Below are 17,849 nucleotides of genomic sequence, written 5' to 3' on the forward strand. Positions count from 1 at the left end.
ACGTCGGGCACGAGCACGAGCCGGGCCCACCCCGTGCCCCACCACGTCAGACCAATAAAGATCTCTTCACCCCTAAGCAAAAAAAAAAAAACGGTTTTAGTTTTCTATTACTGCGAGTCGGAGAGGGTAAGCGCAGCGCGCACGCTTCCGTCAGGGCCCGGCCCGGCCCGCGCGGTTTCTTCCTCTTCTATAAAACGCGGCCCGGCGGCCACGGGATATCTCCCCCATTGTTTTCTTCCTCCCGCAGATTCCCTCTTCTCGCTCGTTAGGGTTAGGTCTCCCCCGGCGCGGCGCAATCCGCAAATCTCGACGACGGCGCCAAGCAGCGAGCGGATCCAGTCGATCTAGTCCCGCGCCGACGAGCCTATGGCGACGGCGGTGCTCAGATCCCACGACGCGCTCGCCAACAGGATGCATCTCGCCGCCTTCGCCGCGTCCCCCCAGGCCGCCAAGCAGCGCCGCCGGCGCCACCCCAAGCCGGCCTCGCCGCCGCCCAAGGTGGCCGTTGTTGCCGGTTCTTCGCCGCCAAAGCCGGCTCTTTTGGCGTCGCCGGCGACGAAGCAGGCGCCCGCGGCCGGCCGTCGGTCCCCGCCGGTGAAGCCTGCCCGCAAGCAGCCTTCCCCGACCAAGGAGAAGCCCCGGCAGCAGCCGATCGTGATGGAGGCCGTCCGGATCCTCAAGCGCGGCGAGGAGCCGCCTGCCCCCGCCCCCGCGCCAGTCCAGGCCAGGGCGCAAGCCCAGCCCGCGGACAGGCGGGTGCGGTCTCCCTCCCCTGCCTCACCGCCCGTCGTCAAGGCCCGGCCCCAAGCCCCGCCAGCGGATAGGCGCGTGCGGTCTCCTCCCCCAGCCACAGCACCCATCCCGGCACGGGCGCAAGCCCCGCCGGCCGACAAGAGGGCGCTCCGGACCACCAGCCGGATCGGCCCGCAGCAACCTGCCGTGGCCCCGACCAAGAAGATGGTGCCAGTCGCCATCGCAACCAGCTACGCCGGCCCGGCGTTCTCTGCCGCGGCCCCAGAGCCGAGCTCCCTGCCCCTGCCGGGATTCTTCTTCCGGCGCGCAGAGGAAGAGGCCACCCGCGGCCTCCGGTGCCTGCTCCGCATCGGCGAGCTCTCATGATGACGGCTCCCCCTCCAGTAGCAGCGTGTGCGCCTCCTCCGTGGCTGCGCCGTTCTGCTCTCCTCCCTCCTCCCCCTCGTCTCGCCTCATCTCCTCTGGAAGCAACAACAAGAAGAAGAAGAGGTGGTAATAACTCTCCCTGACTGAAGGACGGAAGGATTTTATCTGCGGATGGTTGGTGTGTGGTTCGATCCGGCGGATCAGATCCCGGAAGCTCCGTTCCGATCGAACCCTTCCGGTATTTTTTCAGAGGAAGGGTCATCGGGGGAGCGGAGGTCCGGCGGTAGGGTTTGGTGGTGGTTGCTTTAGGTTCGCGCGTTGCTGCTGTTTGGTTCGCCTTGATGTCGTTAGGTAGGTTGTTAATCTTGGTGTAGGTGACGATGATGATCTGGTAGCTAGGGAGTGGGTCTCAGGTTTGGTAATAATTGAAGTTTATGCGTGTGTGCGTGTGTGGGGGTTGAAGATTAAGGTTAAGGTATGAGTTATTACAAGTTATTATATACTGAGAGGTAAGTAAATTAGTATGGTGGTTGCATCAGCTGAGCTATGTGTAGTTGGTGTGGCAACTGAGAGGTGTGTCTAGTTGCATCAGCTAGGCTATGTGTAGTTGATTTAGCAGCTGAGTTATCTTAGGTATTTCAAGAGTTGTTCATGGTCCTTTGTAAGATATATCTAAGTCTGTGTCTGTATCGGTCGATCATAGAGCTATAATTCGTGAAATAAAAATATGTCAGTGGTAGATTATATGAGCTCTCCTCTTTCATGGTTTGTGATCATCTGTTGTTGATTCTTGCTCATAACGATTTCTGGTCTGGTCACCTGATGACTTGGCCTTGCTGTCCGTTGAACCCGACAGTGTGATGAAGAATTCACTGAGCTATCCCTTGATGAATTTATCTCGAAATATTTCAGTGATTAGTTTGCACAGATTGCTCTCCTCATGGTGCGTGGGATCATCAGGATTTTGTTGACAATAATTTGCAAACCACGATGTCTCGTCGTTGGCAATTCGTTTGGTTTTGGGCTGCTGTGGAGTGCTGGCTACTTTGCGTGCTCCGTAGATAGCCTTGTGTTTTGGCAGGCGTTGCTTACTTTGGGGGTGGTGGTGGTGATTGAATGCCACTACGACCACTTGTCTCTCGGGCTAAGCAAGGCCAAATCGTACTCCACCAGCCAGCCGTGTTATCTGATTTCCCACGCCTAACATCGCTGGCAGTTGATGCATCAGCCAACAACCACACCGAAGGAGAGAGCAACGATTCAGTTTGGTTGACCCGGAAATTTGCTGAAAGGTGGTGACGCGTCCGCCGGGCCGAAACGCCGTGCGCTGGACGCCACTTGAACCTTCGAGACGTCGGCAAAAGCTTTGGCTCCGATCAGCCTCGGGTCTTGCGTGGTTGCCGTCTCTCAGCGGGATTTTTTGTCCAAAAGGACCCCCCTGGCCAACAGAATTGCCAAAAAAGACCACATGTCAAAAACATTGTTAAAAAGGACCCCCTCAGCGGTGGCGGCAGGCGACACGTGGCACCTGCCGCCACCGCCAGAGGCGGCCGCGCGAGAAATAACCGTGTCAGCACAGTGCGCCGAGCCCGGACGGAACGGCCAGGCCTGGTGGGCCACGCCGCCACCTAGTGAGGCGGCCTCTCTGGCCGCTGTCGGGCGCGGGCCGACCACTCGTGATGCTCGCGGGCCCCGCCTGTGGGCCAGGCCGCCACTGCAGGAGGCGGCGACACTGCTGCTGCACACGCGACAACGGCGCAGACGGCGCTGATTCCCGTGCGGCGCTGATTCCGGTGGCGCAGATTTTCACGGGGGCTGCTTTTCCCAGCTCCTTGTTTTGCCTGCCACAAGTTTCGATGATCGGATTCCCGCCTAAACTTTGTAGTACTGATTGCTACGTAAACAACACTGATTAAAGCTGTGCGTGATTCTCGCTTCCGTCTATTTCTCCAGCCGAAGCGACAGCATTCAGGCGTTGTTGTTGCTGCGTATGATGAGACACCGCGATGCTGAAATCCGATGCCGTGGTAGGTGAGTTCTGGTTTGTTCTGCCGACAATACAGTGGTCCTCTTCTTTTTAAACGCACATCCGCGACTCCGTGCGCATACACTCTCTCTCGCATATCTCTGGTTGCCTCCTCTACCTCTTAACTCTCTCTGAGCGCATACATAGACAGAAAGGAAAACTAGGCAGCCACTTTTACTCGTGATTTTGGTCGATTTGGAGTTTGATTTCGAAGATGATGAAGTTGAAGAAAAGTTAGATTAAGGTACGATCTATCCATTTTTGTTGGTTTCGTTCACATGCATGATGTTTTTGTTCTGTTTTATTAGTTCCTAAGTGTGTATTCTCTGTTGTTTTAGGCATAATTTTAGCACTTGAAGGAGTCATTTGGAGTCATTTAGAGCTTGAGGAGTAGGATTTGCGTTGCGAAAGTGAAGTACGAAGTTGAAGATCAAGGTATGAGCTTTGCAATACATTTATTTATTTGTGCATGCGGGGTGGTAATTAGTTAGTCTTTTAGCTCGTCATTAGCTATGCTATGTTAGTGCGTAGAGGTTAGAAATAATTTCAGACGACAGATACAACATTTACAATATTTTTTATTGCATGTGGTATGTTATTTTATGCGGTATGTTTATTAATAAGTCTATAGTTATGTCGCAATAATCTAAATTTTATATGTTAAGATTAGGTGCTAATGTACTTAATGATGTATGTAATTAGGTAAAATAATTCATCTTAGTAACAAACAAGGAGGAGAAGACATGATTGAAGAAATTGTGTTTCCATTTTGTTAGCAGGAAGAAAAATCCGTGTGTAATATTGATGTTAATGTGATAACAGGTTGACTCCGTTCATATAGTACTGGCGACGGATATTTATTGGAACTATTTTGACGCTTAATTGCATTTGCAAGCACATCCATATTGGAGCTAAGGTAAAAAAATGACACTGTAATTTTGTTAATATTTTTTGTATTGATGTACTATTGTGAATAATGTGCATGTTGCTGTAAATATTATTATTTGTAGATAAATGATTGTTATTGTATGATGTGAAAAAAATTATATAAAGCCGAAAGAAACTAAATGTTTTACTCATATGATATTAAAATGTTATTATCGTACTATTATGTTTACTGGTTGTTTGGATAGCGAGTAATTACCATGGGTTTTGTCATAACATGTTGTAAGAAAAATAGTTTGACATAACCTGTTGTAAGAAAAATGACACTCATATGATATTTAAATGTTATTATCGTAATATTATGTTTAGTGGTTGTTTGAATAGCGAGTAATTACCCTCAGTTTTGTCATAACCTGTTGTAAGGAAATTATGTAGAAAACCATATTTTACTAATAGTCGTTTTTCCAGAAGTTAAGTTTTTGCATGTTACGAGAACTATTTTAGGATATTTTTGGGGTAGTTAGAGAAAAGCAAACAAAGTTTTAGTTTGTTACGCTCATAGACAAGTTTGAGAAAAATAGATCTGTAAATACCCGTTAACCAAACAACCCCTTAAAGTCTAAGCAAATGATTCTAAAAACAAACCGAATATTTATAACGAAAATACGGTTATTATTTTAGTCATAAGATATGTAAATGTTGTCATCGTTACTAAATGTTCAGTTACTAATTATTTGAAATGTAAACATGTATGTTGGTTAGGTACTATGGAAAATTTAGTAGTGTACTATGGGAACGTCTTACGCGACGGTCCATGCGGGGTGGATGTGTCCTTCTGCGAGTCGACTACAGTAGTGGTGAGAGACATGGTCAACGTGGGTTACGCAGCGGTTAGAAGGTGCATCCGAGTGGTGTTTGGCCCAGTGATGCAGGAAAAAAAAATGACAATGGAGGCCTTCGTCGTTGACGGAGGAAATGATGGGACAGTTGCCCGTTGGGGTTTGCGGCCTGTCACAGGTGATCGGTCGTGGGGGTCATACATGAGGTTTGCAAGCAATCCCAATAACTCAATGTATGGTCAGCCGATGGTGTATGTGGAGTTCATTTCAGTCACTGATGTTGCCGGATGCAGTAGCAGGGGTGGTGAGGTCGAGTTGGCCATCACATCAGCCCCTAGCATCGGCCCATCGGAACCGACGGGCGGCCAGCCTGTGTATGACACAGGATATTGGTCGGCGGCCGTTGACATGAGCGAACACGTGGAGGGATTGCCGGAGGCGCTAGATGATGATGATCATTCTTCTGCGTCTTCGGAGTCAAGCGGAGAAGAAGATGTTCCTCCTCAGAGGGCGGTCGCGGCGGCACTGCAACCTGGGTTTTTACAGGATATGAGCATCACCAACGAATTTCACTCTGCTTCTGGCCTAGGAGCGGGAAGCCTGGAGGTTGGGCAAGTTTTCCCAGATAAGAAGTCTGCTTACCAGGCAATGGGTAGCTATGCAATCGGCATCCACCGCCAGCATAGAGTGAAGCAGTCTGATAAAAAAGAGTTGAAGGTCATATGCATCCACACCGCGAAAGGTTGCCGCGGAAGAGTTCTCGCTAGACTGAAGCCTGGGGTATGTCAGTCATGGCATATCACAAAAATAGTGGAGCATACCTGTGAGCAAACTGGGACTCTTTCAGATCACTGCAATGTGACAGCAAAATTTGTGGCACAGACGATGGAAACAATTGTGCAGGGAAGTCTCAACATTAGTGTTAGGGCTCTGCAAAAAGATGCAGAGGATCTAATTGGATTCCCTGTTAGCTACAGCAAGGCTAGGCATGCGAAGGAAAATATATTTAAGAACTTGTATGGTACCTATGAAGAGGCATATTCTTATGCCCCTAGAATGCTTCATCAAATAGCAAGTGCTAATAGGGGGACTCAAGTTTGGCGGAGAGAACGTCCAAACCCAATGAACCCGGGTGAGCTAATCCTGGACCGCTTATTCTGGGCATTCGCCCAGACTATACAAGCCTTCAGGCACTGTCGCCCGGTATTATCTGTTGATGGTACCTTTCTCACTGGAAAGTACAAGGGAACACTATTGGTGGCGATTGCAGCGGATGCAAATAATCAGCTTCTTCCTATTGCATATGCATTGGTCGAGAGCGAGAACAAAGATAGCTGGTTGTGGTTCCTGAGCTGCGTGAAGATGGGTGTCGTGAAAGAGCGTAAAGGTGTTTGCATCATTTCTGATCGCAACACTGGATTATTAAGCGCTCTTGAAATAATTAAGGCGTCGGAAGAAGAGTGGGGCTGGCCCGATCTAGAGGGAAGGTGGTGCATGAGGCATTTGGCAGCAAACTTTTACTCCAAATTCAAAAACAAGGATTGGTTCAAGTTATTCAAGAGGATGTGCATGCAAAAAACTGTAGCCAAAATGAATGCGATATGGGCAGGTATCAATGGTGAGATCGACCGCGCGGCCTTGCCGCAGAGAGAAGATCGGAGGGGTCGTAGGACGGTCATAAATTTGAGCCAGTGGATCACCGAGAATTGCCCTCATTTGGAGAAGTGGGCACAGGCTCACGACACCGGGGCTCGGTATGGAATAATGACCAGCAACATGTCAGAGGTGTACAATGGTGTTCTTAAAGGGGTGCGAGCACTGCCTATCACAGCCCTAATTGAAGAAACTTGGAACCGGACCCTGTCATACTTTGCAGACAGGGTCACCGTCGCCAAAGCACAAGTTGAATTGAACAAGCCATGGTCCGAGAAGATGCAAAGACATCTGGACGAGAAAGCAAAGAAGTCCCAAAGTCATGGCTGCAGGAAAGTGGACGCACTTAGGAATAAGTGGGAGGTCAATGTGCGAGCCAAGTACGTTAAGGGTCACCACAGAGGATCAAAAAAGCAAGCTGTCACCCTTGGCTCAACCTCCTGTGAGTGCACTTGTAACAAGCCCAAGCTTGAGGGCTACCCTTGCAGTCATGTGCTCCGGGCGGCTGCTGTTCAAAAAATCAGCGTCGAGCCATACATATCGTCGTACTTCAACATGTACAATCTGTACAACACTTGGAACGGTGAGTTCTGGGCTTGGGGCATTAATATGAACTACAAAATGTTGTGGCCAGATGGGCCGAAATGGGTTCCGAACACCGACTTGATGAGAACCGCAAAGGGACGACGTCAGTCTAGGCGTCATCGCAATGACATGGACCATAGCCAGATGGGAGAACCAAGGCGATGCCGCGTTTGCAGGTGTCCTGGACATTCACGCAAAGACTGCCCGTATCGAGCCAACAACAACGCATGATGTTGATATATATGTACTCGCCATGTCTATTTATATTTCTACTCGTTATGTGTACTTATATTGAATTTAAATTGATTCTCTTTGTATTATTGTACTCCTGATGTTAACTTCAGATAATTAATGTAAATCGTATCTCTTTGTATTTTTAAAGTTAATTTTGATTTGCATTTGTATTTCTGTCTTCCTCGTAATTTATATTTGTATGTTTATGTGCAGGTTATGGGTGAAGTGCTAGTGCTTTTGCAGGGGGCCCATGACGCCGGGCACCGTTGCCACCTATTTTTGAAACCAAATACTAAGCATGATTATCGGCCTTTCAGACTTCGAACCATAAAGAAAACATGGCCAATACACAATCATTTCCTTGCTCACCTTGACGCTTATGGACTACAAGGTTTTGCTAGGCTCACATCATGCGACGACCAAGTACGTTCGGACCCATCCCTTTTGACATCCCTCGTTGACCGGTGGAGACCTGAAACCCACACCTTTCACTTTCGTTTTGGGGAGCTTGCACCTACACTGAAAGATGTTTCTATGATCACTGCTCTACCAATTAGAGGTGAGCCGGTAGTCTCTCCACGAGTGTCTCCATCTTGGGCATTAGATATAGCAGCCCGTCTTGGGATGGAAATGCCAGAATCACAACGTTCTGGTAACCCTCGGGGCATCCCACTCGTCTGGCTTCGTGATAACTTTCTTCATTTATCTAGCTTCGCCAATGAGGAGACGAGAAAAAGACATCTGTTTGCATATTTGTTGTGGCTCCTCGGGAATCTATTTCCAAATTCACATGGGGACGTTGTTGTCCCTGGTCTCATCTACATTGCGGAGAATATGGTAGATGAACCTTTACCCGAGCAATGGGGGGAGGGTCCGAGTACTAGAACGACATTGCCACGACATGACTCATCTCTACCACTGCATCGCTCTTCTTCGATGCAGCTTCGCCAGGGGCAGACATCTCAGGACCATGGCACGGGCTTGGATTCGATGCCCGAGCAGTTTCTTTCCCCTAACCCATATGCGTACACAGGATATGATGCATACACCCAAGGTGAGGGATCTCAGCCGTTTCTCTCCACGCGAGGGATCCCCATGCCCGAGGAGACTCGTGTACCAGATTTAAACCAGCACCAAGTACAATGGCCAGACATTATAGGAGAGGGATATGCTCAGGTAGTCATGTTTACATTTCAATGCATTTACAATGATATCATATATTATCCTCTAACAATTTGTTTAAAATGTTTCTATGTGCAGGACACACCTGATGTTAATTGGGGCGATGAGAACACCCAACGCGGCGTCAACACAGGCCTCCGGGGAGCATCACATGATCATGGCGTCAACACAGGCCTCCGGGGAGCATCACATGATCTTGGCGACACGGTTACATCATTAGTTACAGAGTTCTTCGGAGGGGATGTTATTGGCCCATCTTTTATCCCCCCGGAGTCACAACCATACGCGTACAATTACGCTTCAGGTTCGCAACAAGGATTCGCGACTCCACCACCTACGCAGGACTCGCAGACACATGAAGCCGAATTGGAGTACGGCCGCGGTCTTCGTGTGACCCGGCCACCTAATCGCTTGTCCCCTTCCGGTCGTAAGGAAAGGCCAGGTGGTCATCGTAAAGTAGGGTGATTCATCTATGCACGTGCGCGACCCATTGTATCTATATATGTGTGTATCAGACTTTTCGATTTGAACATCTATGTTTGCTGAAATAAAAATGCACCAGTCAGGAACAATTTTTCCCGCCTATATCTCCCGCCATACTATCCCGCTCCACTGCACTCGTTCTTTCCCGCCATTTTCTCCTCTCTACCTATAAAACCCCCTTCAGACGGAGGTGGATAAGCATTCGAGTGTAGTGTAGTCGAGATGTCCCATTATCCTTTCGATCGTAATTTTCACCCTGGGATGAGCAGGACTCTTCTGAGGCTAGCTACCGATTTCAGGATGGACAATAGGATAGTTCCATGGGACGAACTCACCGGTAGTGACACCATAATGAATGAGTTGGCTCACCAATTACGTAGGTCTGGGTGGCCTGAAAGGACCTATGAGGAGGTACGTAAAGAACTTCTTAGGTTGCGTGCAAGGTGGAAGAATGTAGTGAAGCCGAAGAGTGAAACTTTCAGAAAGACTGCAGAAAATCATCCATTTTTATGGACTGAGGAGAGCGAGGATGAAGATGATATCTTCATGCCGCCGCTTCCGGGTGCTGCATCATCAAAGGGCAAGAGTTCTGCATCGTCTAAGGGCAAGAGTACTGCATCCTCGAAGAGCAAGAGTTCTGCATCGTCCAAGGGTAAGAGTTCTACATCCTCGAAGGGCAAGAGTTCTGCATCGATGGAGGATGACGATGATGCCTTCATGTAGTTTTATTCCAGTTCTACCGTTTAATTCGGATGTACTTGCATTATTAGTTTGTACTCTCTTATTGTAGGGCATTATGTTCTATCTTAATTTTATTTTGTAGTTGTTGCACGATGTTCGATATTAGTGGAGGAAAAGAAAATGCCACTACTTTATTCTTAAACTATATTTTTTTCCATTACGACACGGCACAACTGAAAATAAGATACATTGTAGGAATAAACCTACATTTAACTCCTGAAATAAAGCTACATTAAAGTGCAGAAATAAAGATACAAATGATTGCGAAATTTAAAATACTACCACAAGAATCTACTGAGTCCAGCATGGATATTTTCCTTTTCCATCGCCAGCTTCTTCTGCTGCCTTGGCCTCGCGAGCCCTTTCTTTCTTTCTCTGTCTCTCAGCCTCACGAGCCTCCTTTCGCTGTCGTTCCTGCTCCTCCATGCGACGAGCCTCTTCCCTGTTTTTTTTCCATTTCCTGAAAAAAACGGTGTTGCTCCGCATAGTATTCTTTTAACTCTCTCTCTTGCTCTGCTTTCTCCTCAGCTTCCGCCTTCTCGCGTCGCTCTTCCGCAAATAAACTATTCCACGCACGACGACTTCTTTCACGAATCTCAGTCACTGCCCAAGCCGGCTTCTCCGTGTCAATCCAACGATAGTACATGCACAGAGGCGGAGGAGACTACAACAAGAAACAAGAATGTTACTAAAGAATCAATGAAAATACCAACAATATCTATTCGTGATGGTTAAAGCATACCGGAGGCTTGTCGTACTCTGAAAGAGCTACGGCAGGATCTTCCTCATAATTGGCGCACATGAAAAACTTCATGCCCAACCAATCAGAAAAATCCGTCACCTCCTTCACCTTGCAAAGATCGCCACACCAACACCGCAGGACTGCCACCCCAGGAGGCAAACTTGCATTCTTCATTTTCCTCGGCCTAATGCTTTGATCTGAACAAGGCAAACTCATATCGACTGAAAAAATGTGTTACACACTTTGCGCACTGGCGATTTCTAGGATGGCTGGACGAGAGCCTCGGTGTCTTCTTTTATAGGCTCAAACGATTAATGATGGCGAGAAAATAAGCGAGAACAGAGGAAATTAGGCGGGATATTTTAGGATCCCTGTAGTGTCGGCACAACAGGGAACCTCGGATTCCCGCAACGAGTGAGTGTATTTCTGCAGTGCCGTCGCGTCCTCTCAAGCAATAGCCAGCACGCGCGAGGGAATTAGCTAAGTCTGCAACAGGGAACCTGTCGCCGCGCATGACTAAAGCAAAAGCAGGCTATCAGCGTCAATTTTCGAATCATCAGAAAGCGAAATTTGTATCGGAATCAGCGCCGTGAGTCACGGAATCAGTGTCGTTTTCCCGCGCATGCAAAGATGCCGCCAGCAACAGTGCACCTCGCCTTCCGTGCAGTCAGCGTGCAGCAGCAGCTCTTTTTTGTCGGCAGGGGTGCCGCCTCACCCAGTGGCGGCGAGGCCCACTGGCGGGGCCCGCTCTCAGCAGGGCCTGTCGGCCAGGCACCGACCGCGCCAGGGGAGGCCGCCTCACCCGGTGGCGGCCGGGCCCACCTGGCCAGCCCCGTTCCGTCGCGGCGCGAAGCACTGCAGATAATCCGTTCGCAAGGGGTGGCCGCCTCCTCCGGTGGCGGCCGGGCCCGCCGCCTCCTGGCACGGCGGCAGGCGCCACGTGTCGCCTGCCGCGCCTGCCGCCACTAGCGAGGGGGTCCTTTTTGACAATGTTTTTGACATGTGGTCTTTTTTGGCAATTCTGTTGGCCAGGGGGTCCTTTTGGACAAAAAATCCTCTCAGCGGCAGCCGAGGGGTGGATAGCGGCGTCCGCGTCTCGTTGTCAATCAATGCATGTTGTTTTACGCCGGCGTTGGACACGACAGCAGCTCCTTGTGCCGACCCTTTGCTTGCCAGTGATAACTCCAACTACGTTAACCATTTGGCTTGAAAAAATTGATTTGTTTTTGACGGGTAATTTTTTTTTCCATTATAGGTGGACACCATGATATACTCCCTCTGTTTTTGAATATAAGCCCTTTTAGAGATTTCATCGATACGGACTACATACGGATGAGCAAGTTGGGCGGCTAGTGACTTATATTCAGTCGGTGATGAGATGAGATGCGTCGACTTTGACGTGGAGTATGGAAGCATACTGTGGAAAGTTGGACCGGCAGCCATGGCCAAGGAAGCAAGGCAGGTAGCGTCGCTTTTATATGCAGAATATTAGTCAAGTTGGGCAGGTCTGACGATTCCACCGGGTTTCGTTCACGAAGATGAGTACGAGGCACCAAACTTTGTCGCCTACTCGCATAAAATGATGAGGCATTAACAGACAGCCGCATTAAGCCAGCAACTTTGTACTACTAGTATGTGTAATGAACAATCACATCACCCGTGCTATAAACAAGGTGCTGAGTAATCAGTCATACGAGCTCTTGTGCTACTAGAAACAGATCTGGCAAAAGAAGAAAAAGAATGATGCTCACTGCCAGACATGACAACAAGAATCACATTGTCACTGTAACCACGTCTGAAAATAAGGCAGCAGGCCTTTCCCTTTTACAAGAAAAATAAATAATGGCCGGCTGGAAGCGACATTTTTCCAGTTTCAACAACAGTTGATCAACAGAATTATGGGCAGGCGAAAGCATGACAAGTGTTGTTTGTACCGACTAGTACTAGTACTAGTACCAGTAAAACTGATGAATCGACTCCAGTGCACAAGTGGGCAAACATCAAAGCCTAATCTGTGAGACACTTTGGACATACTACTAGCATCTAGTGCTGACATGACATCTAGTGTCCTAACTAACCAGAACATCTGCGCAAAGAAACATTTGCACTATCAATTTGTCTTGGGGACACTCGAGCTCTCCTCTTGTGTCCTCCTGTAGTGAAGGACAACTATTTTGTCTTGGGGACACTGGAGTTTTACTCTTGTATTTGAACATATCTAAGGCAGAAGTGGGGAAAGCATCAAAAGCCTAATCTGTCACACTCTCTGGACATACTGTGACAACTAGTGTGTCCTAACCAATGGTTCTGAGCAAAGAAACATACTACCTCCGTCCGGAAATACTTGTCATCAAAATGAATAAAAGGGGATGTATCTAGATGTATATTAGTTCTGGATACATCCCTTTTTATCCATATCGATCACAAGTATTTTTGGACGGAGGGAGTATGCAATATCAATTTAACATCATGACAGTCGGCACTAACTAGCAGAGGACTCTGGCAGCATGTAAACAACTTGACCTATGACATTTCAAATAAATGACTGGAAATAAACCACTACTAAGCTTGCACATTCATATATAGAGTACTAAATGGCAGAATGATCAGCTAAAATGGCAGTAAATGTGAATAAACCAATTCATTCTATTACATCGTGCAAGCTGCCTGCACCTCATCATAAAGCCCACCGCGGGCGAATCCTACTTAGACCATACAAATAGTTATTCAGGACATGTATACCAAAAGTTGGGATGGATGAACTAGGACTGTGATGATGACTACAAACTCTTTCCAATGCCCACTCCACTATGCTTACTCACCTCTCAATTCAATGGTCGCTCCTCGCAGGGAGGAGGAACTTAATCGGTCTTCACAGACGAGAAGAGATAGTGCACGAAGCAGAACGAGGAGATGAACCCGACCGTGCCCGTGGCCAGCATGATGGCGATGACCATGAAGAGCGAGTAGCCGAGGTAGAGGGTCGCCGACACCGGCCCGCTCAGGCTCTTGAGGTCGAACACCAGGTAGTTGATCGAGTAGAGGAAGATGTAGATGGCCACGGACCCGGACGAGAAGAACGACTTCCACCACCACTTCCAGTCCTCCACGCAGAGGTGCATGTAGGTCAGGACCAGGGAGACCTCGGCGCAGACGATGACCAGGAGCAGCATCACGATGAAGAGGAACCCGAAGACGTAGTACACGCGCCCCATCCAGATGCTTGACATGATGAAGAAGAGCTCGATGAACAGGGTGCCGAAGGGCAGCGTGCCGGCGCCGAGAACCAGCAGCCAGGACGGGTACTTCTGAGCAGGGATCTCACGCGGGATCTGGTTTGTGCGGACTGGGTACTCGATGTGCGGCGCCTTGGCACCGAGGAACCCACCGACGAGTGTAAGCGGCACAGAGATGCAGAACCAGAGCAGGATCAGCACAACGAACAGCGAGAAGGGGATGGCCCCGGTGCTCTGGCTTCCCCACAGCAGGAAGTTGAGTGTGGTGAGGATCAGGAACGCGATGCCAGGGAAGAAGCAGGCTGTCCTCCATGAAACACCCACCCAGCCCGAGTGATCTCCACACCTGATTGTCTTCCAGACGCGGACACTCGCGTATCCTGCCAGGATCCCGAGGACCAGGTAGAAGAAGAGCATGCCTGTGATGAGGGTACCACGGGAGGCCGGCGACATGAACCCAAGCGCGGCAAACAGGATGGTGACCACGGCCATTCCCAGGATCTGAACCCCATCCCCAACCATCATGCAGAGCAGCATTGGGTTGCTGGGCGCGCGGAAGACATCGCTGACGACGAGCTTCCACCCGGACAGCTCCTCGTTCATCTGGGCCTGCGCCTCACTGTCGAGCTCCTCGTACCTCGTGAGATCGCGCCTGACGGTCCTGAGCAGTATGACGAAGACGATGCCGGCGAGGAAGGCGATGACCATGAGCGAGTTGAGGATGGAGAACCAGTGCACCTTGGCGCCCTCCATCTTGAGGTAGGCGTCCCACCTGGAGGGCCACTTGATGTCGCTCTCGACGAAGGAGACCTCGTAGGTGTAGACGATGGGCTCGTTCTCCTTGATGCTCATGGAGACGGTGGAGGGGTCGCACTTGATCTTGCTGGGGAATTTTCCGTACATCTTGAGGGCCCTGGCGTCCTCGGGGTTGTGCTTGATGCTGCAGGGCACGACCTCGAAGCCGACGACCATCCAGCCGGGGGCGGCGGAGGCGTCCCTGCCGGCGTTGGCGGGGACGGCGGCGCCGTCGGAGGCGTCGGCGGCGGCGCCCATGACGCGGGCGACGTTGGGGTCCTCGTAGCGGTGCACGAGCACGGTGAACTGGAGGTGGTTGAAGACGTAGTAGTCGACGCCGACGCGGATGCCGACGGGGTACCCCGTCCAGCGCAGGAAGTAGTCGTCCTTGCGGGTGTAGCGGATGGCGGGGAGGTTGTCGAGGATGAGGTTGACCTGGTACATCTCGTCGATGCGGCGCTTGAGGAGCGCGAAGTCCGGCGGGGAGAGGGGGGCGGAGCGGCAGAGCAGCACGTCCGACTCGTTGGCGTGCATCCTGAAGCGGTAGGGCGAGCTCTCGATGCGGTCGCCCATGAGCAGCTCCCCGAGGTTCTCGGCGCTGTCCTTGACCCCCTCCGGCGGCGCGCAGAAGGGCAGGCTGTAGTAGCTGTAGGGGATCTCGGTGTCGATGGAGGTGAGCGAGTTCACCTTGACGCTCAGCGGCTCCCCCGGGGCGTACTTGTGCGGGTAGCTCCCCGGGAGGTAGAAGGCGTGGGCCGGGGCGAGGAGGAGCGCCGCCGCCGCCGCGGCGAGCAAGAGGAGGAGGAGGCGCGGGCGGGCCGCGGCCATGGCCATGGCCGCCGGATCTGGATCTGGGGGTGGGGCGGCAGTGGCGTCGGCGGGGGAGGGGAGGGGGGTGGGGTGTCGGTGGATCTGGGGCGGCGGGGGTGGAGATGGAGGGGGACGCGGGTCACGCGAGGGAGGGCGACGGGGGTTTATACGGCGTGAGCGTGACGGCGCGTTGCTCTGCTTGGGGATGGAGATGCAGATTGGAGACGGAGAACGTGGATGAATTGTGCCGGGGGTGTCGGTGCTGCTCCTCTTGCCAGGGTTTTCTTCACCCTTCTTCTCTAACGCCGCACAAGTTTTTGATCACGTTTCTGGACAAAAATCCGGGTTAAACCACAGCGCACGCAGTGTGAGCTTGGATGGAAAGTGTTTCCGTGGGTTCAAGGTTCAACCGTCCAACGTCGCTTTTGTTTTCTTGCGGAAAACCGTTGGACCAGCCCGACAGACTTGACCGGAGAGTCGTCGGTTTCGCGGTGGCTGAAAACCGTTAACCCGCACGCGGATAGAGTTTCACGGTTGCCTGAAATAGAGGTCAGACGGAACGACTCGAAGCCAGCCACGCGCTTCACATTCCAACTGAGTATGGTGATTGGCGAATTACTTTTCAAATAACCTTTGTTTATTCTTTTATTGGCGGAAAAAGTAACTTGTCGGCGTGGTCATCAGACAACCATGGTGAAAGATGATATTGTTCAAAATGGTACCTTGTCGTTCACGTGAAAAGAATTGGTGGAGTCATAGAGGAAAAAACGTAAGTTACGGGGTTGTATCTACATAAGTTACCCAAAGCCTTAAGGATATCTTTTTAGGTGAGAGCTCTTGCAAGGATTTAGCTTCTCATAATGAACTCTTGTCCTAGCAAATTGAGTTGGCTTGCAAATGGGTTTCTACTATTGGATCACATGCACCAATCGATTCACACTAATTAATTCAGGAAAAACGGAAGATATATTTCTATATTTGTGTGTAATCAATAGAAGACTTCATAGCTAGAGCTTTGAGGAGAAAAGTTAGGTGAGTCTAAATGTATGGAAATGAAAAGGTATTGAAACATAGTGTTTAAATATTGAAATGTGAAGGTATCATATGTAATAATGTCCATCAACAACATGGACAAATGTGATATAAATGATAGAGCAGGGAAATTATATAGAGTTGCGAAGTTATTCCTGCCTGCCGTTTGCTGTGAATTTCATGTTCGGTTTCTAGCCTAAGGTCACCATACAGAAACTTAGCTGTGCCACAACACCTTGGCCGCAGACATGTTTGATTAATTCAGATTGGCCAAAGCATAGAAGAACAAACATTGCACATGAAATCGTTATAAAGCCGTTGACTATAATTATAAGTATGTTGTCCTAGGAGAAGGCAGATTCTCTCGGTCTCAATTTTAGTTTGCCATACTTTCTTTAAATGATATAATCCACGGGTGTCATAGGCTAAGTTTCTTATCAAATCTTGTTACACTTATGGTGGACAATTTTTTCTACCACACTTTTTTCGCGGGACCATGATTAACACAAAATCAGTTGTGGCAAAGTGATGTCCTTCATCGAGAGTTTCCACGATGACTTGCATGCCATTGCTACTACTAGAATATACTTCTCGGTTTCTACTCCTATAAAAGATGCGGCTGGTGATTATGTTGTGTTTATCGTTCGTCATTTTCGACCTCTGACATGCTTCTAATGCAGGCGAGATAACACCGGCGGAGCTTAGTGAGGGCAAAACCAGGTCGTGGCCCGCCCAGCTTCTGAGAAAAATATTTTTTTGTGCATGTAACAACCCAATCCATCCAGTAGCAGACCAAACCAAGAAGCACTCTCCTTGCATCCATCCAGATCCAAGGCCCAACACTGCCTCGCATCCAGCTCTGAGCTTTCTACCCCCGATCCAACGCTGAGACAAGCTATGGCAACTACTCGGTACACCGCATAGGAGTCGAAGAGGTCCAGTAGCCAGGCAGCCGACTACTGCAACAAGCACAAGACCGCGAAACCAGTCAGCCAACACCCATGAATTTTCTTTGTTTCTCCAAATTTTACTTCACAACATCATCTTGATACCACTGTCCCTGTATAGACTTAGGCTATACCGCTGTAGCAATCTGAAATTTCACTAATTAATGCCTACTTAATTGTATGGTTTAGAATTAATTTTTTTGCCCGGCCCAACTAATTTATTGTAGCTCTGTCACTGCGAGATAAGGCATCCGGCAAAAGGCCTAACCACTTTGCTTCATATTGGAAGAAAATCCCATAGTCTCTGCAGCCCCATATCCCGCGCCCACTAATATGAAAGAGAAAAAAGTTCGGATGAAACATAACATATTTTTAGTAATATATACAAAAACTAGGGTTTTTTCTTTAAATTTTGTAAACATAAATTAGTCTATTTTAGGTCCAGCACTTTGCTAGTTCAAAGTTAATAGGTCATGTGCCGCATGCAGCTATGTAATCGATACTGACAAAAGTACCATTTCATGCTATCCAAATAGTCTA

At 49.4% G+C, this 17,849-nt stretch overlaps 2 protein-coding genes across 2 annotated transcripts; one reads left to right on the forward strand and one right to left on the reverse strand.

Moving 5' to 3' along the window:
• Positions 1-205: 205 nt before the first annotated feature.
• LOC119323473 (vegetative cell wall protein gp1-like) lies at positions 206-1,868 on the forward strand. Its single transcript, XM_037597140.1, has one exon. It carries the CDS (start codon positions 367-369, stop codon positions 1,117-1,119), a length of 753 nt encoding a protein of 250 aa, XP_037453037.1. The 5' UTR covers positions 206-366; the 3' UTR covers positions 1,120-1,868.
• An 11,181-nt stretch (positions 1,869-13,049) lies between these two features.
• Positions 13,050-15,392, reverse strand: LOC119323479 (transmembrane 9 superfamily member 11-like). The gene has a single exon (XM_037597147.1). The coding sequence runs from the start codon at positions 15,352-15,354 to the stop codon at positions 13,351-13,353; it is 2,004 nt and encodes a 667-aa protein (XP_037453044.1). The 5' UTR covers positions 15,355-15,392; the 3' UTR covers positions 13,050-13,350.
• Between the last annotated feature and the right edge of the window lie 2,457 nt (positions 15,393-17,849).

This window comes from Triticum dicoccoides, chromosome 6B (assembly GCF_002162155.2).
Source record: "Triticum dicoccoides isolate Atlit2015 ecotype Zavitan chromosome 6B, WEW_v2.0, whole genome shotgun sequence".
NCBI classification, from domain to species: Eukaryota; Viridiplantae; Streptophyta; class Magnoliopsida; order Poales; family Poaceae; genus Triticum; species Triticum dicoccoides.

Coding starts and splice junctions, on each gene's coding strand:
- LOC119323473 (XM_037597140.1), top strand. CDS start 367: ATGGCGACGGCGGTGCTCAGATCCCACGACGCGCTCGCCAACAGGATG.
- LOC119323479 (XM_037597147.1), bottom strand. CDS start 15,354: ATGGCCATGGCCGCGGCCCGCCCGCGCCTCCTCCTCCTCTTGCTCGCC.